Source organism: Ipomoea nil, unplaced genomic scaffold, assembly GCF_001879475.1.
Source record: "Ipomoea nil cultivar Tokyo-kokei standard unplaced genomic scaffold, Asagao_1.1 scaffold1558, whole genome shotgun sequence".
Lineage (NCBI taxonomy): Eukaryota > Viridiplantae > Streptophyta > Magnoliopsida > Solanales > Convolvulaceae > Ipomoea > Ipomoea nil.
Window position 1 is genome coordinate 794,001 of NW_017617986.1, and position 26,003 is coordinate 820,003.

Below are 26,003 nucleotides of genomic sequence, written 5' to 3' on the forward strand. Positions count from 1 at the left end.
AATATAATCCAATAATATCCTTACACTCAACACTTGTTCTGAACTAAGTAAAGGTCATTGTCAAACTTGGTCAAACCCATAAACTTAGTATAAAATGTCTATTCAATATTAATAACCTAAAGTCCAACTTCATTATATTCTAGCCAAAGATTCTAGTTGTGAGATTATTGAATAAACTAAAACAACCATGTTACCTCAAGGCGGTGGATATTTTATTGAACGCACACATGTCTCCATACAAAACTAAACTAGGCCACCAAGTATACTTATAACCCCAAAAAGGGACCAAAGACATATACTGGCAAATACTACTCTACCATATGTACAAGAGAACCATCCCCATGTCGTCTCAAGTCAAAGGACTATTGCATACTTGTAACATACAACATACGGATGAAACATAGGTAAACACCATGTGGTAGGTTGTAGTTAGTCATTGTTTAATGACTTGTTCTCTAACAATCATCCACATATCCTCTCTACGTATCTCATACGGAATGGCATGAGACTCACCATAAGTAGGACAATGTGCTAGTCTTGTAGGAATTATAATGCCAATTATAATTCCTATGACTAAGATCATTTTTACAATACTTCATTAATAAATTTTTTGTCACTCATATTCTTAACTCTTAAGAATGAAGAATTATGAAGATTGTGTCGCTTAATATCAAATATTAATAAAGTGAAAATAAAATAAATAAAACACTTATTTATTATATTTATTGAATTAGAATATAATGCCCAAATAATAAATGTTGGCTTGATCCAATCCTTGATCAACCAAGACCGTGGCCTGTGGCAAGACACTACAACTCTGTTATAAGCCGTGAAGAGGCGATCAACATTGAGAGCTTTCAGGCCTCAAGATGTTCTGACTTCAACGATTGGATCTTCCGAGAAGGGCTGATTGATCTTGGCTATGCGGGTGCGAAATTTACATAGATGAGGGGTATCAATACTACGACTTTTAAAGGTGCCCGCCTTGATAGGGAATTATGCAAGGAGGAATGGAAGTTGTGGTTTTCAGAAGCTACATTATTATTCATGACTCTGTTAATAGTGGCAATTGGAAAGGGGTTAGACTAGCAAGAAATGGTCCTTACTTATCTCACATCTTTTTTGCAGATGACTTGATCCTTTTTGGGGGAAGCATCAATCGAACAAGCTGAGGAAATGAAACACTGCCTCGACCTTTTTTGTTCGAATTCTGACCAGAGAGTGAATTTAAAGAAGTCCAAGGTGTTTTTCTCAAAAAATACACCAGCGAATGTGCAGCAGAGCATTGTGAGGTCCGCTGATTTCCAAAGTGTGAATAATTTGGGAAAGTACCTAGGTATTCCATCAATTCATGGAAGATTGAAGAACGACTCGTTTTCGGGCATCCTAGAGAAGATACAAGCTAGACTAACTAGATAGAAATCAAGAACTCTCACGCTTGCAGGCAGGCAAGTGTTAGTGCAATTCTCATCCATACCATTTTATGCTATGCAGACTACATTGTTGCCAACAGGAATAGTTCTATCCATCGAAAGGCTTATCTGTAACTTTCTGTGGGGTAGTAAAGAAGGGGAGAGGAAATGGCATCTAGTGAAGTGGGATGTTGTGACTATAAGCAAGGCCTGGGGAGGGTTAGGAATCCTGGAGCAAATGAATTTAGCTCTCTTGGCAAAGCTTGGCTGGAGGCTACTACATGAAGATGAAAGCCTGTGGGTGCAAATTTTTAGAGAAAAATACGAAGCATCATCAAGTGACTACTCACATTGGCAACCTAAGGCGAATATGTCGAATGCTTGGAGGGAAATTTTGAAAGCAGTGCCAATATTGCAAAGCGGTATTTGCAAGCAGGTTGGAAATGGGGAGGATAAGGGGTTCTGGACAGAAAATTGGTTAGATGATAGACTTCTCAAGGATAATGCTCTAAGTGAAATCCCTGTGGCTGTTATCAACAGTGTGAAAGAATAAGTCCTAGCAGTTTTATTCAACTCCTTTTTTTGTGTTCTGTTTCTTTTATTATTTTTAGGTTGGTTGTAACTGTTCCTGTATTCTCTGCTTGTAGCCTCTATATAAGAGGTAACCTCTGTTTATTTTGAATATTGAATACACAGCTTCCATATGGTATCAGAGCCTAATACTCTAAAGAGTTTTTTTTTCCTCTCCCCATGCATGTCTATCACACAAACCACCCAGATTGTTCATCTCAATGCTCCAACCCATTTTCCCATTAAATTAACTAATGCCAATTTCCCAATATGGAGGAATCAAGTTGAGTCTACTCTCATTGGCCTTGATGTTATTGGCTTTGTTGATGGTTCTATCAAAGCTCCGGAACGACTTTCCGATGCAGCTACAAACACCATTAATCCCCTTTATAGAATTTGGAACAGACAAGATCGTATAATACTGAGTGCTCTCTTAGGCAGTGTCTCAGAAACTCTACAACCAGTTATCTCTTCTGCTTCTTCCGCTACAGATGCTTGGTCACGCTTAGCAACCTGTTGTGCTGCCTCTTCCAGAAGCCGCATAGTCTCATTGAAGGCAAAGCTTGCGAAAAATCCAAGAGGGAGTCGCTCTATTGATACCTATATGCGCGATATGCGTGCCATCGCGGATGATTTAGCCCTTGCTCAAAATCCGATTAGTGAAGAGGATCTAGTTGTTCATATCTTTACTCAATTGGGTGATGAATACAATCCTATCGTTGCTGTTGTCCGCGTACGGACTACACCAATCTCTTTTAGTGAATTAAGTGATGTCCTTACTGATTATGAACGTCTGTTAAAAGACAATGAGGGTGCTCACCAGTCTCTAATTGCTACAGCGAATGCCACTCAACGCCGATTTAATACCTTTCCACAATCGTCAGGATCAACCTCTTAAAATTTTGGACAACAAAATCGTCGTGGTAGAGGTGGTTTTTCTGCTCAGTTTGGACGTCCAAATTCTGGCCGTGGAAACACCACTCGCAACAACCGTTACTGCAACTTTTGTGATTATCCGGGTCATGACACTCGTTTTTGTCGCAAACTTGCTAAGTTCCTCCGTGACAACAACATTAGCGTCCATGATCCCCTCAGTCAATCTGCCCAGGCTCCAATGGTCAATACAACATCTACTACTACTACGACACAGCAACCGTGGATTATGGACTCGGGAGCCTCGCATCGTACAGTGACTGACCCGTCCCGACTGCAGTGAGATTGTGCTCGGCAATGGTAAGTCCCTAATCGCACACTGGTCAATTGTCTTTGCCTTCTTCTGTTTGTCCCCTCACTCTATCTAATGTCTTGTGTGTTCCACACTTACAACGTAATTTAATCTCTGTTTCCCAACTTTGCAAGTCTAACTCAGTGTCTGTTGAATTTTTTGACACATATTTTGTTGTCAAGGATCGACAAACAAGGATTTGTCTAATGCTGGGGGGGATAGACCATGATGTTTATCAATTTCGTGCACCGTGTCGTCCACAGGTTAATGTCTTGTCAAAAGTTTCAGTTTCGGACTGGCATCACAGGCTCGGACATCCATCCAATAAGATTTTTGCTTCTATTATGAGTTGTAATAAATTAATTTATGACTCTAATGCTCTTACCTCCTTTTCATGTACTTCCTGTCATGTGAACAAGAGCCATAAATTGCCGTTCTCAGTAAACAGTATGTCAAGTTCCAAACCTCTTGAGTTAGTTTACTCAGATGTGTGGTCTACCTCTACTGTCTCCGTAGGTGGTTATAAATACTATGTCATTTTTGTTGATCACTACACACGATATATTTGGCTTTTTCCCCTAAAATATAAATCTGATGTTTCTATCATATTCCCTCAGTTTAAGCAAATGGTAGAAAATTACTTTGGATGTCGAATTATCTCTGTCTTCTCAGACAATGGTGGAGAGTACAAAAAATTAGCACACTTTTTTAACAAACATGGCATTTCTCACTTCACTTCCCCGCCTCATACTCCCGAGCACAATGGCTTGGCCGAGAAACGTCACAGGCATGTGGTAGAAACAGCTATGTCGTTGTTGCATTTCGCATCCATGCCTATTGTCTATTGGTCTTATGCGGTCCAGGTAGCGGTATATCTTATAAACCGTATGCCCACTTTCACACTTGCAAATTTTTCTCTGTATTCCAAACTCCTTCACAAAGAACCAAATTTACGAAAGATCCAACCGTTTGGTTGCTTGTGTTTCCCTTGGCTCAAACCGTATTTCCCCACAAAGTTACAACCCAAGTCAGTTCCATGTGTGTTCCTAGGCTATTCCTTAAGCCAGTCGGCCTACAAATGTCTAGATTTCTCTACGGGGCGAGTCTATCTCTCTTGGCATGTTCGTTTTATTTCTGATGTTTTTCCTTTTTCCTCAACTCCCTCCACCTCCAGTCAGTCTCTATAGTCATCAATTTCGCCAGTGCAATATCCTCTATCCTCGACGTTGTCTTCGTCTGTACCACAAGTTACACGGGTTATGTTGCCTGCTTTACAAAATTCACCTGCTACCTCCCAACATACACCTACCATCTCACAAAATTCACCTTCTGCCTCACAAAATATACCTATTGCTCCACAAAATTCACCTACCACCTCACTAAATTCACATGCTGCCTCCCAAAGTCCACCAATTGTCTCACAAAACTCACCTATTTCACAAAATTCAATTTCTTCACATAACCTGCCTGTTCTGACTACCTCGAGTTTCGTGCCTCAACCAGAAGCGTCTACTGTTGCTCTCTCTGATTCTGTGTCTAATCTATCTGGTGAGTTACATTGTCAGGCACAATCACACCAGCCTGTTGGTCGCAGGTCCCAACGAACGAGGCGTCCGAATCCGCGGTATTTTAATGACAAGTTTGTGAACGTAGTCACTGTGCATCCGTTATCTCCATCTGTTGAGCCACGCACCGTTACTCAAGCATTGCAAGATACTAGGTGGAAATTGGCGATGGTGGAAGAATATGATGCCTTAGTGCGCACATGGGAACTTGTTCCCCGTGCTGATAATATTACTGTAGGTTGTAAGTGGATTTTTTAGAGTGAAGCGCAAACCAGATGGCTCTATTGACAGGTTCAAGGCTAGATTGGTGGCTAAAGGATTCTCGCAAGAACCGGGTCGCGACTATTATGAGACCTTTAGTCCGGTAGCCAAGCCAGTTACTATTCGTATTATATTCACTATTGCTTTGAAACAGGGGTGGTTATTACGTCAGTTAGACATCAATAATGCATTCTTAAATGGAACTTTGCATGAGGATGTCTACATGGAGCAACCGACAGGTTTTGTTCAACCTGGACTAGAGCATCACGTGTGCAGATTGAAGAAAGCAATTTATGGATTGAAACAGGCTCCAAGGGCTTGGTATTTGGAGTTGTCTTGTTTTCTGCTTTCTATTGGTTTTTCAAAGTCTGTAGCTGACTCTTCTTTATTTATTTATCAGCTAGATGGTGTGGTGGTTTATTTTCTGGTGTACGTAGATGACATTGTAATCACTAGGAACGATGACGGCTTTATTAATTATATATTTTATCTGTAAACTAGCAGCTCGGTTTTCCCTAAAGGATTTAGGTGTGCTCTCACACTTTCTTGGTGTGGAGGTTGTACCTACGTCCACTGGCTTGTTTTTGTCACAGGGCCAGTATGTGGTGGATATTTTAGAGCAATTCTCTATGGCGGGGGCGAAGGAGGTGTCTACTCCTATGTGTTCATCAGTGGACTTGTCTCGACAAGGGGGTGATTCGGTTGATCCTACGTTATACCGGAAGGCGATTGGCAGGTTACAATATTTGGCAATTACTCGACCAGACATTGCGTTTGCTGTGAACAAACTTGCTCAATTCATGTCCAAGCCCGCAGAAGCTCATTGGTTTGCGGTTAAGCGTGTGATGAGGTATTTGAAAGGCACGATACATTATGGTTTGCTTCTTCGTTCAGGTTCGTCCCTCTCGCTTGTGGCGTAGGGGGGGGGGGGGGGGTGTTCGTGACGATGGCCGGTCTACTACGGCTTATGTGGTGTATCTTGGTGCTAATGTTGTGTCCTGGAAGTCCGTATAGCAGCGTTCTGTTTCTCGGTCGTCTACTGAAGCTGAGTTTCGCGCTCTGGCCAACTCAGCTGCCGAAGTCTTATGGATTCAGCATCTTTTGTCTGAGCTTGGTGTGGTTTTGCCTAGTTCCCCGAAGCTGGTTACAGATAATTTGAGTGCCACATATGTGTGTAAAAATTCTGTGTTTCATTCTCGAATGAAGCATTTGGCACTAGACTACTTCTTCGTGCGGGAACGGATTGCAGATGGGTCGCTATGTGTTCAACATATACGGTGTGCTTAGCGGGTGGCTGACTTACTCACTAAGCCTCTTGGGCGGCACCTGTTTACTTATTTTTGGGACAAGATTGGAGTTTCCAATGGCTCCTCCATCTTGCGGGGGCGTGTGAAAGAATAAGTCCTAGCAGTTTTATTCAACTCCTTTTTTGGTATTCTGTTTCCTTTATTATTTTTAGGTTGGTTGTAACTGTTCCTGTATTCTCTGCTTGTAGCCTCTATATAAGAGGTAGCCTCTGTTTATTTTGAATATTGAATACACAGCTTCCATAAACAGGAAGGTGGCTACATATTGGGATGCAAACCATGGCTGGAAGTGGAGTCTTCTGAACCATTTAGTGCCAGAAGAAAAGCTGTCCAAATTGGTAGCTTGTGTTTTAGCATATGATCCAAATGTGAAAGACTCAATCCGGTGGAATAGAGAAGTCTCGGGCCTCTTTTCGGTTTCTTCGGCTTATGACGCAGCCGCAGCTATTGGCAGTCCAGTAGCTATGGAAGCTGCTAAGTGGACAAGCATCTGGAAACTCAAAGTTCCAAATAAGATACGTTTTTTTCTTTGGCTAGTAGCAGATGATAGAATTATGACAAACAAAAATAGAGTAAGGAGATGTATTGCAAGTTGTGACAAATGTTGGTGCTGCAATGATAAAGTGGAAGACATAGATCACGTTCTGCGCAAATGTCCGGAAGCTAAGATGATCTGGGAGTCTTTGTTCCCCTCAATTCACTGCAATATTACGGAGGCTGTATTTGAAGATTGGTTCGAAAGGGGGATTACAGGGAAACACGATGATAGGAAACCTTTGGATAGCAACACCCTATTTTCAATAGCCATTTGGTGGATATGGAGGTGGTAGAACGATGCCATCTTTAATAATAGGGTAATGCCAATCAACGCCAAACTATCTTGGTTGAAAGCCCAAATGAATGAAATTGTGGCAGCCTAACACTAAAGCAGGAGGTTCCCGAGTACCGAAAGATCAAGCATGGAGGCCGCTTTCATGGACTAAACCACAAACCGGCTTTATGAAAGTTAATATTGATGGCTCAGTAAATCAACCTTCTTCTAAAGCTGGGTGCGAGGGCGTAATTCGCGACGACACTGGTGCATGGAAGCATGGTTTTGCTTATAGCACCAGGAGATGTTCACCTTTGGAAGCAGAGGTATGGTCCTTTCTGAAAGGAATACAACTTGCTGCCTATATGGGTATTAAAAAGGTGGTATTTGAAACAGACGCCATGGAGTTAGCTAAGTACGTTAACAGCGCTTTGCCACCCTCATCCGTAGCTCATAATATAATTCTAGCGTGCAAAAGATAGCTGCGTTGCTTCAAAGTTTGGCAGCTCCAGAGAATCTGCCGAGAACAAAATTCTACGGCTGACTTTATGGCAAGATGCTTTCCAATGGGTTTGCACATCTTTGCTTCACCACCAGATGAGATTTAATTTGGGCATTTTAGATGATGACTGTGCTGCTATGCCTCATTGGCGCCTTGTTGTAAATAATACGTATCTTAATTAACTCTCTATTTTTTTTTTTATTATAAGGAAGGGGATACCCTACATATACACACTATTGCCTCAATTAAGGTTTGAACCTTACACCTCCCACTTAGGAGAGCAATCCGATACCAGTGGACTACAAGCCACTTGGTTCTTAATTAACTCTCTATATCCTTTGGGTATCACCCCTCTTATAAATAAATAAATAAATAATGTTGGCTCCTAGGACATACATGTCTAACACCTAGTCTAAAACGACATTCAGATTATGTACCTACAGTTAATATATTATGTATCTTCAGTTAACATACTCATTTACCTATAAATAAATTGAATGCACATAATATGTTAACTACAGATACATAATTTATTAACTACAAGTACATAATATATTAACTGTATGTACATAATATTTTACAGAGTAATTTTTATAGTTGTAATCGGTATATAATTTATTAACTGTAGGTACATTATACATATTATGATAACTACATGTACATAATACGTTAACGATACATAATATGTTAACTGTAGTAGGTACATAATTTATTAACAGAAGATACATAATATGTCAACTACATATATATAATCTACTAGTCTTTTCTATGCGCGATTCGCAACAACATATGCCCAATATTTATATTTTTAAAAATAACTAACAAATTTTTATTAATTAAAATCTATATAAAATCAAATTTATTTATTATATTAATTCAAATATATAATGTCTACAAATATTATTATCTTTAAAAAAATATAAGAAAATATATGGTGGATGCATGTGCATGGTAACAATAATGGAAAATATAACGGAAGTTATAAATTATAATTGTAGGGGTATATTTGTCCAAAAAAATATATAGTACAAATCTAAAAGCACAATGTACAAAATGATTAGCACTAAAAATATGGACATAAATTAGGGATATAACTTTGATTGAAAGTTATTATATTTTTAGAAATGTCGTTTTGGACCAAGGTCCATAATACAATGTGAACCATAATTCATGGTATAACAATTGATTCTAAATCTTGCAATATAGTTACGGCAAAGAGTTAATTTCCAAAATGGTCTTCCGACTATGTCCTTTTCTCAAATTCATCCTTTGACTTTTAATTGCACCAAAGTAGTTCTTTGACTATTAAATTTTAGGCCAAAATGATTATCCGTTAATTTTGGTGTTAAGTGGGTGTTAAAATGAGGAGTAAAACTGGTAATTCAGAATTTTTCACTCAAATTTAAAGCATTTTATCACCCCTTTTTCTTGTGATTTGATTCCTGTACATGCTAGTATTGACAAAACAGTGAATAACTTTTGTACAGGCAAATTATATCGTGCACCGCGGTGCATAATCGATTATGCAACGCGCATCAAAACGACGTCGTTTTATTTGATGAAAAGAAACGGAATTTTCGCAAAAAATAACTATGTTCTTCAATTTCATTTTGTATACACTACAGTTTCAGTTCAACACAACTATAATTTCATTTCGATATAACTACAGTTTCATTCAATATTTATACACTCAAATATGTGAAAATGTTATTTAATTTTATTTTATATACACTATAGTTTCATTAAAACACAACTACATGATCATTTCAATATAATTACAGCTTCATTGTACAATATACACTCAAATATGTGAAATGTTATTCAGTTTCATTTTATATATATGGTAGTTTCATTTCACCACAACTATAATATCATTTTGATATAACTGCAGTTTCATTTGATAATATAAAAATAATACGTGAGACAGTGTCGGTTTAGACACACTATAGTGTCACTTCGTTATAACTGCAAAAACGGCGACGTTTTGATGCGATTATGCACCGCGGTCCACGATATAACGACTGAAGTGTATAACAACTCTTACAACAATACAATGGTATTAGCCCACTATTAAAATATAGGTAAGCCAATTACAGGGCCCAATATGAGGTGAGCCCAATTATCTTTAAGTCCTTCCTTTAAAAATTTAAATGCCCTAAGCGTCTGTCTGTCTCTGTCTCAGAAACAGGACACCAGAGGGAGAAGCTAATAAGCTATGGCTGCCCTGAGGAGGATACAGAACATAACAACCCATATCGCGCGACCCTCTTATCTCTTTCTTTCTCGAAGAGGCGTCGCTTCAAAGCTCTTTGTTGGAGGTATCTCTCTCCCTCTCTCTCTCTCTAATAGCAGGCTTCTACATGAACTGAGTATCTGTCGATGAAAATTTGGGTTCTTTGCTTGTCTCCATAACCAATTCTAATCCAAGGTGTATGAATTTTATTGGAGTATGATGCACTAATTGGTTACAACAGATAGTAGCAAAATTTCCGTTGTGCGTTTTTTACTTGTTTTAATAAGAAAGGCTGAATTCGAATAAGAACTACTGAACAGGGCAATACAAACAGCAAGAAATTTTTTTGTTTTTGTTTTTGTTTTGTTTTGTTTTTTGTTTTTATCTTTACAGTTGAATTGGTACTGAAGGTTAGAAATTCTGGATGTTTTCTAAGCCCGCTCCTTGCTCCATTTTAAAGTTGGTCTGCTGCATTGAGAGAAAGCATAAGAGGTTTTACTGATGGAAACAAGTTTCTTGTGTCAATCTTGTTCTATATTTTCATTTTCAATATGATGCTTTTAACTAACCAGTAACCACCATTGGTTTTGCAAAAATCTGATTATTTCCCTTCTCGATTGAGATGATCTAAGCCTTAATTTCAACTTAGCCAATTTATCTGTAAGTATAACTAAACTAAGCCTTAACCTCAATTTAGTTAGGGTTAATCTCAAGGGCTTGAGCTAGCATATCTTTCCCAACCAATCCATGTTTCTAGTTTACCCCTTCCAAATATTTTAGACCCATTTTTGCATTCTTGTTATGAGATATGCTGCTAAGTTGAGGACTTGAGATTTGCACTTTTCTTGCTGGAGATAGTCATTTTCAATTTTCTGACTTTTTCTTTGCTGTTTGATGTTTCTATCAACTCAACATATTTGCAATCTTTGACAAACTTCTTGGGAATTACTGTGTACTTATTTGTGTAAATTCATGGTAAATGCTGCCAGGATATTTGGTAGTGAATTACATACCTATAGCCTTATCTTTGTTTGTGGATGGTGAAGGAATTATTAATGTAAAAGAGTAATTTTAAATAGTGCTTCATTTCAGGGCTTTCATTTTACACGACAGAGAAGGGTCTGTCGGAGACATTTTCTCAATTCGGCCAAGTCATTGAAGGTGCTAAAGACACACATTGTTGATCATTCTTTTAAGCTAAATAGAGTATAATCAATTTAAATGTGTTTTGTTTTCAGCTAAAGTCATTACTGACAGAGTCTCAGACAAATCAAAGGGTTTTGGATTTGTCACCTATGCTTCACAAGATGAAGCAGAGACGGCCCTCAAAGAAATGAATGGAAAGGTATGCCCATATATATATATAGATTATGTGTATACATGATCTATACACAGAACAATGCATGCTTGAATTTCTTCAGCTTAACGTTGCATCATAAATGACACAGCCTCTAAATGGACGTGTTATCTTCGTGGACTATGCAAAACCTAAGACTTTTGGTGGTGGCATGCCAATAGCAAGAGGACCTCCTGAATCACCACCACAACAGAGTGTCATTGAAGAAGGAACCGAAATGCCCAGATAAACTGCTTGATATACCACACGCCTATTTTCCAGTTCCTTATATTGATCAATCGGGGGAACCTAGCCGGTCAAGAATTAGGCATTTTTGGTCTTCAGGTATCAGCCCGCGACCACAGACTGGCCATACATCAGTTTCTAAGGTGTGATTCAAAAATAACTCTTAACTGTTGAGGAATTCCAACAAATACAACATTTCTGTACGTGGTGGTTTTGTTAGAATATATTGTTGGAAGTTTGATTTTGTACTTCTTACACTAGCAAGTACTGGACTCAAGCCTAGGACTTAGGAGCTTAACAATAAATTGATTATTGCCCAAAAGGGTTGACCAAGTGACTGAAGCATGATTCTTGTGCCTGAAGGTCGTGATTTCGGCTCTTGACAATAACTTCTTGGTTGAGCCATCGCACGATGGTTTTCTTTGTATAGTGCGGTTTACTTTTCCTATGTGGTTCGCAGGTTATTATACAAGAGTGGAGTTTATTCCGTACACACTCCACTCGGATAGTAGTTGTGTGTTGCTTGCGTCATCCAAAAAAAAAGTTGATTTTTTATTTTGCTTTCCCATCTACAAAATATCATGATTACTGTAATAATGGGCTATAGTTTGTGTTCTTTTACTCTATATTGTAATTTGCATTATCTAAAGTAGATGATCCTGACTAAAGTTCATATTTGATCTTGCCTATCTTCAAATCCTTTTATGGAAACTACTAATATTTTTTGTACTTTAGTAAAAAACTTGTTCAAAAACTTCAATAAAAACTTGGTCAACTAGAACATATGTTATACGGAAACTTTATAAAGGTAGTCACTTGAAAACATTTCTGTATTATTTTGTAATTAATCAAAATTTTTTGAAGAAGGTTTGCGTTGTTTTCTAATTAATCAAAAATTAGAAATCTCTCGGAAACATGTTTCTTGTAGACCTTATATGATGCTATGATAGACTCAAATACATAAAAATTTAAGGTACATAATAATGACACCAACATAGTGAATTTACAAGGTGTGAAGTTGGCATTAATTATAATTCTTTTGTAATTAAATTCGAATTCAGCCGTAGAAGGGAAAGGAAAAAAATTGACACTTTTGCTCACCATCATCACCACCACCACCACACAAGACATTTTCATTTTTATATCACTTCTTCCATTCCCATTTCTAATAATTTTATTTTTCCCTGCCAAACAATGTAATTTGAATTTCTAATTTTTTTTCACCTTGTTATTTTTTCACGGAATTACAATCCATTTCCTCTTTACTTTGATCTTCCCAACAAAATGTCATGTTATATATTTATAGTTGTAACTTTATGAATCAAATCTATGTATTTAAAGTAATGACTTTATGTACTTCTAGATTTATTTTAAAATTTTAAATTTTTTTTCACCTTGTTCTTTTTTCTCACGAAATTACAATCCATTTCCTCTCTACTTTGATCTTCTCAACAAAATGCCATGTTATATATTTATAGTAGTAACTTTATGAATCAAATCTATGTATTTAAAGTAATAACTTTATGAACATTTAAATTTATTTTAAAATTTTTTAAAAAATCTCATTATGGGTATTAAATAAATGATCTCAATTAGATCTTGTTAATAATATATTTTTATATATTAGTTTTATTTGTGCAAAAATAACAAGAGAGCAAGAGGAAAAAAAAAATTTAAGAAGTAAAATTTTTGGATGTCCACATCTCAAGGTGGACCACATGATCCACAATATAGCTACAATGCTATTAAGTCAGAAACATCTTGGGATATTGGTGAAAGATGAATTTGCAAACATAGAAAATATTTTCCTTCCTATATTTTAGAGTGTTTAACTGTTTAGAAATATTCTGGGGCTTAGACATTTTATTATTATTTTAAAGAAAAATTGCATTTTTCGTCCCTAAGTGTTGGTCGTACTCATTTTACGCCCTTAAGTTATTATTAGTGTTGCACTTTTCATATTTTTATTAACTTTTCATGCTCACTTTTCGTTCATAAGCTATACTAAAATTGCAAATTTTGTCCTCAATGTTTTGTTAGTAAAGGGACGAAAAGTGCAGCATCAATGATAAATTAGAGACGAAAAATGAGCATGACCAACACTTAGAGATGAATTCTACTATTATTGTATAACTTAGGGATGAAAAGTATAATTTTCTGTTATTTTAAATTAATTAATTCTATGGTAATTGGTATTTATTATTCAACTATTTATTAGTGATTTGATGCTCTATTTTTATTTTTTTATATAATATTTTTAAGAGTTGTCTTCAAAAAAAAAAAAAAAAGATATTTTAAAGAGTTCATTTTAGAAATGGTTCATTGACAATTGATATTTATCAATTGTTATCATTCGACTCTCATTTGACCATAAATGGTCCCTTGACTATTGATTTTTTTTTTTTATCAATTTTCATATTCTACTCTCAATTTAATCATAAATGGTCCCTTGATTATTGATTTTGTTCCAAATTTGGGCATTCAGTTAAATATTTATTTAACAAACATTAAATGTAAGAATAATAATAGGGTAATTCTATTTACACCACCTATTTTACTATTTGCACCACCTATTTAGTAGGGTCAAATAACTTTATAGGTGGTGTAAATGCCAGCATTAAATGTGGTCAAAGAATATTATTTGTTTTTCTTTTTTTTTTAAATTACAAAAAAAAAAAAAAAACAAAAAACAAAAAACAAAAAAAAAAAAAAAAAAAAAAACTCCTCCATCCCGTCACCTTCTCCGGGAGAAGGCTTCTCACAGGAGAAGGCAACTGGGCTGCCTTCTCCGGTGAGAAGGCAGCCCAGTGGGTTGCCTTCTCACCGGAGAAGGCAACCCAGTGAATTGTAAAAAAAAAAAAAAAAAAAAAAAAAAAAAAAAAAGAGGAGATCCGTCACCTTCTCCGATGAGAAGGCGATGGACTGCCTTCTCACTGGAGAAGACAACTGGGTTGCCTTCTCCGGCGAGAAGGCAGCCCACTGTGTGGGTTGCCTTCTCCGGCGAGAGGCGACCCACTGGGCTGCCTTCTTACCGGAGAAGGCAGCCCAGTCGCCTTCTCACCAGAGAAGGCGATGGTTGCTCTCTTTTTCTTTTTTTTTTTTGAATTAATTTTGGCCTAATAAATGCAGTTTTAATAAGGTGGTGCAAATAGCATTTTGACCATTCATTAGGCTATTTGCACCACCTATATATTTATTATAAATTATAGCCTTTTTACATTTTCAATGATACTTTATACCATTTTTGGTCAAAGGGTGGTGCAAATAGCAACACCCTAATAATAATATAAAAATTGACTTGTTGTTGAAATGAACAAATTATGTTCATAAATTTAATACATTAAGTTCATCATTAATAGAATGTGAAGAACTAAAATTTGTACACTATTACCTAGAGTTGTCGAAACAAGCCTATAGGGCCGCCGGGTCCTTAGGCCTGCGGGCTCCACCTAAACCCGCCAATTTTTTTTTATTTTTTTTTTGTAATTTGTAAAAAAAATACTGTAAATACTAAAATTTTTGTGCTTTTTTTTACTGGGCAGAATCCATCACGTGGCAATGGGGCATTACACTGAAAGTAAAATGTAAACCAACATTTAATCATTTACATTTTATATAACTTAAAAAAACTAAACAAATAGAGACAGCTAATCACGAAATTGAGTACTAAAATTAGAGAATGGACTGCGACATCGTTTGACTTTCTGGCTGTGACGGACTGACGAATTAGGGGTGGATGTTTCGGGTTTTGGTTCGTTTTGTTTTTCGATTTCGGTTTCAGTTTTTTTGTTTTAAAAAAATTAAATTATTCGGTTTAACAATAGAGTTCTGTTCGATTTGAAAAAATTCGATTCGATTTGAAAAAATTCAGTTCGATTCGGTATTCGGTTTGGTTTTGGTGGAAGTCCACTATTTGAATGTTTCTATTTTTGCCTGACCGATTGTTCAGTTGGCTCACTTGGAGTGCCACTTGAAGTGTTTTGTTGATGACAAGATGAAGAATTATCAATCTACATAGTTAATATTTGAAAAATAAGAATTATTAAAACACCAAATGTTGAGACTTAAGACTTAGAGTTTAGGTCTGAGGACTTGAGGAGTTGAAATTATTAATTATTATAATATTTATATATAATACTAGCATTTTGTACACGCGATGTGCGAAAATTTATGTCTAATATTAAAAAATTGATAAATGCAAATAATTACAAGTTATAGTTCAAATTATATTTCGCAATTCCTTAAAGTAGTAATTTTTAATCATCATATTTGAAAACTATAGAGATGAACAATATTTATATTTTGTTTATTAATAATGTAAACAATTTTGATATAATTTATACTTTATTTTTACAATAAATAAATAAAATATCTATAATATTAATCTAGTACCCAGTCTCATATATTGGTGCGTGTGCGTGCCTATATATATACACACATATATGATTTACCATTCATAGATATTTAATTAAAATATAATCAACAATTAAAGTAATTATATAATGATTTTAATAAAATGATAATTAAAGAATATGAAAAAGATATCATAGATATAGGTGTATGATAATAATGATAGAGTTATGAAAGTTAGAATTAAATAATAACAGTGTAAGGATACTTTTGTCTAACAAGAATGTAGTAGGGTACAATTTTGTCCATTATAATTGAAGCGTACACATTTAATGGAAAATATATACATTTATTACCCATAATATTAATATAAATGTGCTTATAGCTTAATGGGTAAAAGTTTTGCTTTCTAACTTGATGGTTAATGGTTCAAATCTCACCTTATACATTATAATAATAATAAGTAGAGTTTAGCCACAAAATTTTCCCTCTAAAGTGTGAATGCATTTTGATATTTTGATAGAAACAAGATTAGCCACAAAATTATATATAAAGCAGAAGCAGAATCTAGCCACAAAATTTTCCCTCTAAAGTGTGAATGCATTTTGATATTTTGATATAAAGCAGAATAATCTAGCCACAAAATTCTCCCTCGGGTGTGAATGCATTTTGATAGAAACAAGATTAGCAAGTATGAATGGATTAATTGTGTGGGTAGATGTATTTAAACATATTTTTTTTAAGTTATTATGTGTATTTATATTTTATAAATTATATTTTATTATTATAGCTCTATCTCTATCTCTATCTCTATATATATTAAAGCATAATGAAGTATGAAAAAATCACCAAAAAAAATAATGAAGTATGGAAAACTCACCAAAAAGAATAATGAAGTATGGAAAAAAGTTTATTGTGTTCAAATTATTGGTAAAGTTTTATATTTAATATAATTTGTGTATATATTCATTTAAACCTCAATTATAATTAATTTGACTCCACATATATAAAGAGGAGAAATCTATACTATATATAAAAACAAAATCCTGAAATTTTAACTTCCCGCCCAATTCCTAAAAAATCCCTCTTCCTAATAAAATATATTGATTTCTACTTTCCCATTCGTACAATAATTCTGCGTTAAAATTATATTCTAATATTATAAAATAGTGTAATACAATCTATACTATATATAAAAACAAAATCCTGAAATTTTAACTTCCCGCCCAATTCCTAAAAAATCTCTCTTCCTAATAAAATATATTGATTTCTACAATAATTCTGGGTTAAAATTTTATTGTAATATTATAAAATTGTGTAATACTATTCCTATTCTAATCTATATCTATTTTATATATCAGTGTTGCAAAAATCGTGTTGCTGGCCGCGGCGAGGAAGGCCGGAATCGGCCGCCTCGCCGGCTGAACCGGCCTATAATTTTTTTTTTTTTTTTTTAAGTTGTAAAGTGTCAAAAGTTCGGCAAGGCATAACTTTTGACTCCGTTGTCCGTTTTGGACAAATGTTTTTTTGAAATCACGTATTTTTTCGAGATCTATCCACCGCAAACTGCCGTAGGCGGTTTGGCCCACCAATTTCTAAAAAAAATATACTTTATTAAAGAGTTTCTAAGAAAAAACTATGAGCACCTTATGTTTTATTAATGAATTTTTAAAAATTTTAATTAAACAATTGTCCCGTGCATTATTTAATAATTTTTCTTTATAATTGGTCAAATTATTTTTTTTTTTTTGAAAGTGGTCAAATTATTTAATTATGGTAAATTTGGGAATAATTAATGATGGTAATAGAAATCCTAGAAGAATATAGAATTGAACAATATTTAATTATTGTTATATTATTATTGTGACTCACGGAATACAAGAGTTAATGCCATTTTTGGTCCTAGACTTATTGGGGCATTTACACTTTTCATCCTCCATAATAAAAATTGCCACTTAGTAGCCACTGTTATTGATCGTTAGACAGTTTTGATCCTTCGTCAATGACGTCGTTTGTTGACTGTGAATTAGAAGGGTTTTTCTGTCTTTTTTGTTCTAATCCTTGTATTTCTCCATCCATTGGTCACTGCTACATCCATTTCTTCAAACTGAGGTTATCCGCTTCAGTCCTTTCTAACATTAAGAAACCATCTTCACCCAACTAACAATCACGAATTTTACATTTGACATCAATCTCAAGATAATGGAAACAAGTGCAGTTGGAATAGAAAAGGGCGTTAGTCCATGCCTGTGGAAATTTTGTCGAGCATACAACATAACTAGCAAAGTCAGGAATATCACCCAACCCCTCCCTTAACCTTTCTGCATCAACTATAATAGGTATGCCCCTACTCTTTGCCTCCTGCACTACAATCAAAGCAATCTCATGCAGCCTTCCATCTAAGTAGACAATATTTACTCCAAGAAGACAATTTTGATTTGGGTATGTAGACCCTCAGATATCATGGGTGGATATCCTGGAGTGAAAATGCACGTGCGAGTTTTTTTTTTTTTTTTTTTTTTTTTTTGTTGTCAACAATGACATGTGAATGGTGAGTTTCCTCCTTTGGACACCACCATAAAAGATGTATTAACACCATCTCTTTCAAGCTCATCAAGTATTCTTTTGCCATGCGAGTCATCAGCAACCTTAGATATGATCCTCCGGGTTTTATCAAAGCATTGCCAGTGTTACCACCTCCTTGAACCTCAAAGCTGGTGCTCCGAATTTTATCATCCTGGTTGGGGAATGAAGCTATAGCAGTCAGGAAGTCAACACCGGCCATTCCAACACCTCAGACAATGCGATTTTTGGGGAGCGGCGGATTCCACATTTTCAGCTTGAAACTTCAATGAATTTCAAGTAGAATAACAGAGTTTTTGAGGTTGTGCACCAAGTAGTTGTGGTCAGAGAGAGAGAGGGAGAGAGATGGGAAGGATATTTGTGGTCAATATGGAAGGGAGGACTTACAGGTGCAAATTCTACATCACGCCATCTACAACTACAACTGCTATTTACCATAGGAGGGTTCGCCGACCTGCTGCCCTCTCTGCTTCGCCGGAATCAAAAACCACTGGTGAAGGCCCCAACCTCGCCGGATCTGTTGCTGCACCGCTAGATCTGCCTTACTGGTCCGTCGCCGGAAGGAGTTACTGCCTCGTATGCTCGCCGCCGTACCCACAACTCGGCGGAGAAGAACCTCGCTGCTACTCACTACCGACGGTTACTACTTAGCCGCCAAGTCTCGCCATCTCGCCTCACAGGAGTCACAGCAGCGCTGGTCTAAACAAGATTAGAAGAATAAGACATAAAAAGACAGAAAAGCCCTTCTAATTCACGGTCAACAAACGGCTTCATTGACGGAGGATCAAAACTGTCCAACAACCAATAACAGTGTCTACTAAGTGGCAATTTTTATTATGGAGGATGAAAAGTGTCAATGCCTCAATAAGTCTAGGACCAAAAATGGCATTAACTCCGGAATACAATACAAGAATATTTAATTATGGTTATATTATTATTGTGCCTCACGACCATTATATACTAACAGTACTTGAAAAGAAACTAATAATAATAATAATCTATACTATATATAAAAACAAAATCCTGAAATTTTAACTTCCCGCCCAATTCCTAAAAAATCTCTCTTCCTAATAAAATATATTGATTTCTACTTTTCCATTCGTACAATAATTCTGCGTTAAAATTCTATTCTAATATTATAAAATAGTGTAATACAATCTATACTATATATAAAAACAAAATCCTGAAATTTTAACTTCCCGCCCAATTCCTAAAAAATCTCTCTTCCTAATAAAATGTATTGATTTCTACTTTTCCATTCGTACAATAATTCTGCGTTAAAATTCTATTCTAATATTATAAAATAGTGTAATACAATCTATACTATATATAAAAACAAAATCCTGAAATTTTAACTTCCAGCCTTATTCATAAAAAATCTCTCTTCCTAATAAAATATATTGATTTCTACTTTTCCATTCGTACAATAATTCTGCGTTAAAATTCTATTATAATATTATAAAATAGTGTAATACAATCTATATCTATATTATATATAAAAACAAAATCCTGAAATTTTAACTTCCCGCCCAATTCCTAAAAAATCTCTCTTCCTAATAAAATATATTGATTTCTACTTTTTCATACGTACAATAATTCTGCGTTAAAATTCTATTCTAATATTATAAAATAGTGTAATACAATCTATACTATATATAAAAAACAAAATCCTAAAATTTTAACTTCCCGCTCAATTCCTAAAAAACCTCTGTTCCTAATAAAATAAATTGATTTCTACTTTCCCATTCCTACAATAATTCTGGGTAAAAATTCTATTCTAAAATTTTAAAATAGTGCAATACAATTCCCTTTGCACATCTATACTATATATAATAACAAAATCCTAAATTTTAAGTTCTCGCTCAATTCCTAAAAAATCTCTCTTCCCAATAAAATATATTGATTTCTACTTTCCCATTCGTAGAATAATTGTTGGTAAAAATTCTATTCTGAAATTTTTAAATAGTGTAATACAATTCCCTTTGCACATCTATACTATATATATTTTATATATATATATATATATATAAAAGTAAAATCCTCCTACCAAGTTTTCCCCCCAAAACTTAGTGGCATTTCTGTAATATAATAATAATAATAATAATAATAATAATAATAATAATAATAATAATAATAATAATAATAATAATAATAATAATAATAATAATAATAATAATAATAATAATAATGTTATTACCTCAACATTATCTTAAATAAATAAATTATTATTCTTTCCTTTTGAATTACTATTTTCTACCTATAAATACAAACTTATAATTCTCCCTAGCCTCTCCCATCAATCAGAGAATCTCAGACTCATTTTTCTGCTTTCTTTTCATATGAATTTTTTACATTTTTCTAACTATATTTTCCCGTACTTCAATATGTTTTGCAGTTTATATCGTCTGGTATGAGCTTGAAGATACTTAAGGAGTCTCTGCTTCAACAAAAGAAAATTGAGGAGGAAGAACCTTGGTAATAGAACCCTAATGGTTTAGTTTTTATGAAAGATTGTAGAGATACGATCGAGAATAATAACGACGGTAATTTTGATAATTTTTTAAGATTTTTTTAAACTTAGAGTTAGTATGTTGACTTCGAAATTTGTACATGTCATTCAACAATCTGTGAGCGAGGTTATACTGCTTGATATCGCATGGCCTTCGCTCATTGCTATAATGGTTTCGCAGGTGGGAGTGGGAGTCTCAAGTAGTGCTCAAACGAAACCACAAAATCAACAATTCCATTTGCATATTAAAAAAAAATCCATTTGCCAAATTTTATAATTCTTAAAATATTTTCCTAACAGCTACATTGTTCCAAATTCTCCAAACTCTCTCCAGCAGTCTCTCCATGGCAGCAATCGGCAATCGCACAAAAATGGAGGACTACAGATTAATTGAGTTAGAAATTAAGGCAATTAATAGATATTTAGCTTTAAAAAATTTTCAAATATATGAATTATAAATAGTAGCATGGAATCAATTAGTAGGACAATTATATTAGGTAATCTAATTAATAATTTACTTTTTAAATTATATCCCTTTTTAATAATGAATATTTTCTTAAAGTATATTATCAATATAGAATTAAAAGTATATATATATATATATATATATATATATATATATATATATATATATATATATACTTTTAATTCTATATTGATAATATACTTTAAGAAAATATTCATTATTAAAAAGGGATATAATTTAAAAAGTAAATTATTAATTAGATTACCTAATATAATTGTCCTACTAATTGATTCCATGCTACTATCTAGAAAAATAATTGACTGAGATTGAAGATAGCACGAAATGTATAAATTGTGGTATAATATTTTAAGAAAAAAAAAAGGATCCTCATATTAACCAAGTCGAAAAGGAAATGGATTAACTATAGTATATGGAAACGAAAAACTTTCTATTATTAAAATTTTATTGGAAATATTAAAAAAAATATTATTATTAATTAACTAATTAATATGTATTAAAAAAATTTATTGACTTGAGAATAAAAATTGACATGCAAATTAGGCCAATTTAAAAAAGAAATGATAATTAATACTTGATTAAAAATGACACATGAGCCTTTTAAAAAAATGGCACGAGATATATAATTTTTAAATATATAACAACAATTATATTAATAATTATAGTATAAATTAATTGATATGTATTAAAAAAATATTTGACTGAGAATACAAATGGCATGAAAATTAGGCTAATTGGAAAAGAAAACGATTATTAATACTTGATTAAAAATTACAAATATTCCCAAATTGACTCAAATGAAAAAAAAAAAAAAATAGCAAGTCTGCCCAAACAATAGTATATATAAATTTAAAAAGAAATCTGTTAATGAAAAAATAATTGACTGAGATTAAAAATGACACGAAATATACAAATTATGGTATAATATTTTTTTTATTTAAAAAAAAAAGATCTCCAAATTAACAATGTCGAAAAATAAACGGATTAACAATAATATATGTAAATTGGAAAAAGGTATCTGTTATTAATAATTTACTGGAAATAAAAACAAATTTATATTAAATATTATCTAATTAATATGTATTAAAAAAGAATTATTGACTGGTTATAAAAATGACATGAAAATTAGGCCAATTGAAAAAGAAAATGATACCAGGACTATGTGGTCCAATGGTACCCGGGTTGGACTTCCATTTGGAAGATTGTGAGTTCGAGCCTCAGTGGAGGCGTTATTAGCTCTTTGTGTTTCAGTAGGTTGAGAAAGTATATGAACAGATACTACATTGTAATAGAGCTAGTAGCATTCAAAAAAAAAAAGAAAAAGAAAATGATAATTAATACTTTGATTAAAATGGATCAGAATATATTACTGGAAATAAAGAAAAATGTTATTAATAAATAAGTAATTAATCTATATCTATATTTTATTTTATAATTAAAAATAAAATCCTCCTAGCCAAATTTTCTCCTCAAAAGTTAGGTGCATTAATAATATCCGAGTATATATAATTAGTCTATATATAATTCATAAATATTCCATGTGTGACTAATTAGTTATGAAAAGAATATTATGGTAATTAATTAATTAGTTTATAAAATTTATTCCGTGTGAAGTTTAGTTGACTAAAATTTAATTAATTATAGAAATTGTATATTCATATCTGTGTATATATAATTAGTCTATATATATTTCATAAATATTCCATGTGTGACTAATTAGTTATGAAAGGAATGTTATGGTAATTAATTAATTAGTTTATAAAATTTATTCTATGTGAAGTTTACTTGACTAAAATTTAATTAATTATAGAATTTATATATTCATGTAGTCAGTTTTGGTAAGCAAATGTTTAATAGAAATTAATTAAATATAAACAAATGTAATTTACGCTCTTATTATCATATAATTAAATATTTTATATTTGTTTTGGTCAAATAATTAATAAATTTTATTTGGTAATCAAATATTTAATAGAAATTAATTAAAATGTATTAATGGGGATGAACAATGGAAGCCGACAATTTTTAACTTTAGTCGTTGTTTTCCTTTTAAAAGCCTGCCTTTGGTGGTTTGCTTTTGACTCGTGAAATTTCTTCTGCTCATTTTTATATAATTAAGGAATCATTTAGGGTAATAATTAATAAAGGAATGGATTAAATTAGGCAGTATTAGTTTTCAAAAAAAAAAAATAGGCAGTATAAGATAAATAATCTTTAAGATATTTTACTATTAATATTTTAAGAGCAATTCTGCATAAAAAATAGAATTGATTATTAATAATTTAGCCTTATTTTGCTATTAATATTAATCTTTAAGGAAGATTTCTAATTCCCTGATGGGGACGGGGACGTGGTCGCGGGGACGGGGAGTATACTCCCCGTCCACCTCGCTCCGTTGCCATCCCACAATATATGTACTTAAAAATGGAAAATGCTTACCAAATTCTAAGAATAAGAAACCATTATAATTATGAGAATAATGGAAACAAATTCTGTGTAATAAATGGGAAAATTCTTTTGAAATTTTGCGTAATTTTACAAGAAAATAATAATTTATTAATAATTATTTACACAATCTATACAATTAATAAAAGAGAAATCATCATCTTCAAATTTCCCGCCCAAACTAATAAAGAATATTAATTAATTCGTAAAAAAATTAATAAAACTTAATTGGTAACAAAATTTTATATGGAAATTAACTGATATCTAATGAATTGTTACCCCAGATTAAAGTCAATATGTACTTAAAAATGAAAAATAGTTAACAAATTCTATGAATAATTAAACCATTATAATTGTGAGAATAATTAAAACAAATTCTGCGTAATAAATGGAAAAATTCCTTGAAAATATTGTACTATCATCATCATTCAACTCGGGGCAAATTAGATCCCACAACTCGGGGAAAAAGAATTATACTACCATCATCATTCACATGCAGAGCTAGATATATGATTCAAAACTATCAAGATGCAATGGCAATGCGCAGGCACATCGGTTATCCTCATCTGTTCATAACATTCACATGCAACCCGAAATGACCTGAGACTGAGTAGTATGTTGCACAACGTGGGCTTAAAGCAGAGGATAGACCCGATATTATTTGTCACGTGTTTAAGATGAAACTTGATGCTATGATTGAAGAGATCAAGACAGAAAAACTGTTTGGCGACATATGTGGAGGTATTTGATTATCATACATACTTTAATGTGCCATAATTAAATCTAAATTCCATGTATAAAATTGATTTTTTTTTTAAATTTTCTGCACAGTTATCTACACTACACTAGGGCTGGGCAAATCGGTTCGGGTTAACCGAACCGAATCGAGCCGGTTCGGTTCAATTCGGTTTCTACCCGAAAGACCGATCGGTCCTAGTTTAGGTGAAACCAATTTAACCGAGCCGAACCGCTAACCCGATCGGTTTTCTAATTTTTTTTTTTTTTTTTTATTAATAGATATATATTATATTAAATGTTTAAGGTGAGGTTTGAACCCTTACTCATTTGATTATAAACTAAGAGCTTTACCCACTAAGCTATACCCACATTCATGTCTATATTCACATTTGTATGCTAATAAGGGTATACATTTTTCATTAAATATTGCACACTTCAAATATAATGAATAAAATTATCCGTACTACATTCTTGTTAGACTAAAATATCATTATACCGTTATTACACCATTGCTATTTAATTCTAAAGTTTCATAATTCTATCATTATTATCACACACACACACACACACACACACACACACACACACACACACACACACACACACACACACATATATATATATATATATATATATATATATATATATATATATATATATAAATAACTATGATACCTGTTTCCTATTCTTTAATTATCATTTTATTAAAATCATTATATAATTACTTTAATTGTTGATTATATTTTAATTAAATTTCTATGTATATAAATATTATAACAATTAATAATTTTAACTCCTCAAGTCCTCAAATCTCAACTCCAAGTTGTAAGTCCAAACATTTGGTGTTTTAGTAATTTTTATTTTTCAAATATTAACTATAGATGAATGATTTTTCATTTTGTCATCAACAAAACACTTCAAGTGGCACTTCAAGTGAGCCAACTGAACAACCGGTCAGGCAAAAAAAGAAACGTTCAAATAGTAGACTTTTACCTAAACCGAACCGAATACCGAATCGAAACCGAAACCGAACCGAACCGAACTTTTCAAACCGAAACCGAACTCTATTTTAAACCGAATGGTTTAATTTTTTTAAAACCGAAAAACCGAAACCGAAAAAAACCGAACCGAAACCCGAAGTGCCCAGCCCTAATCTACACAATTGAATTTGAAAAAAGAGGACTCCCTCACGCGCACATATTGCTATTTTCCAAAAGAATGAATCAGGCACATTCTGCACAGGAAATTGATGCCTTGATTTCTGCTGAGATTCCAGACCCAGATGCTGACAATGAGTACAATGACGCAGTTAGCGAATTTATGTTGCACGGACCGTGCGGACAACTCCGGAAGAATCCATCATGCATGGTAAGTGGTAAATGTTCAAAGTATTTCCCACAAAAAATATGTTAGTCAGACGATTCTG

At 33.4% G+C, this 26,003-nt stretch overlaps 2 protein-coding genes across 2 annotated transcripts; both read left to right on the forward strand.

Annotated features, from left to right (window-relative positions):
* The first annotated feature begins 2,166 nt into the window (after positions 1 to 2,166).
* LOC109189542 lies at positions 2,167 to 2,880 on the forward strand. Its single transcript, XM_019340153.1, has one exon. The coding sequence runs from the start codon at positions 2,167 to 2,169 to the stop codon at positions 2,878 to 2,880; it is 714 nt and encodes a 237-aa protein (XP_019195698.1).
* Positions 2,881 to 9,806: 6,926 nt separating this feature from the next.
* LOC109189521 (glycine-rich RNA-binding protein 4, mitochondrial-like) lies at positions 9,807 to 12,023 on the forward strand. Its single transcript, XM_019340130.1, has 4 exons — positions 9,807 to 9,971; positions 10,979 to 11,047; positions 11,125 to 11,231; positions 11,335 to 12,023. Exons 1-4 carry the CDS (start codon positions 9,869 to 9,871, stop codon positions 11,470 to 11,472), a joined length of 417 nt encoding a protein of 138 aa, XP_019195675.1. The 5' UTR covers positions 9,807 to 9,868; the 3' UTR covers positions 11,473 to 12,023.
* The last annotated feature ends 13,980 nt before the right edge of the window (positions 12,024 to 26,003 follow it).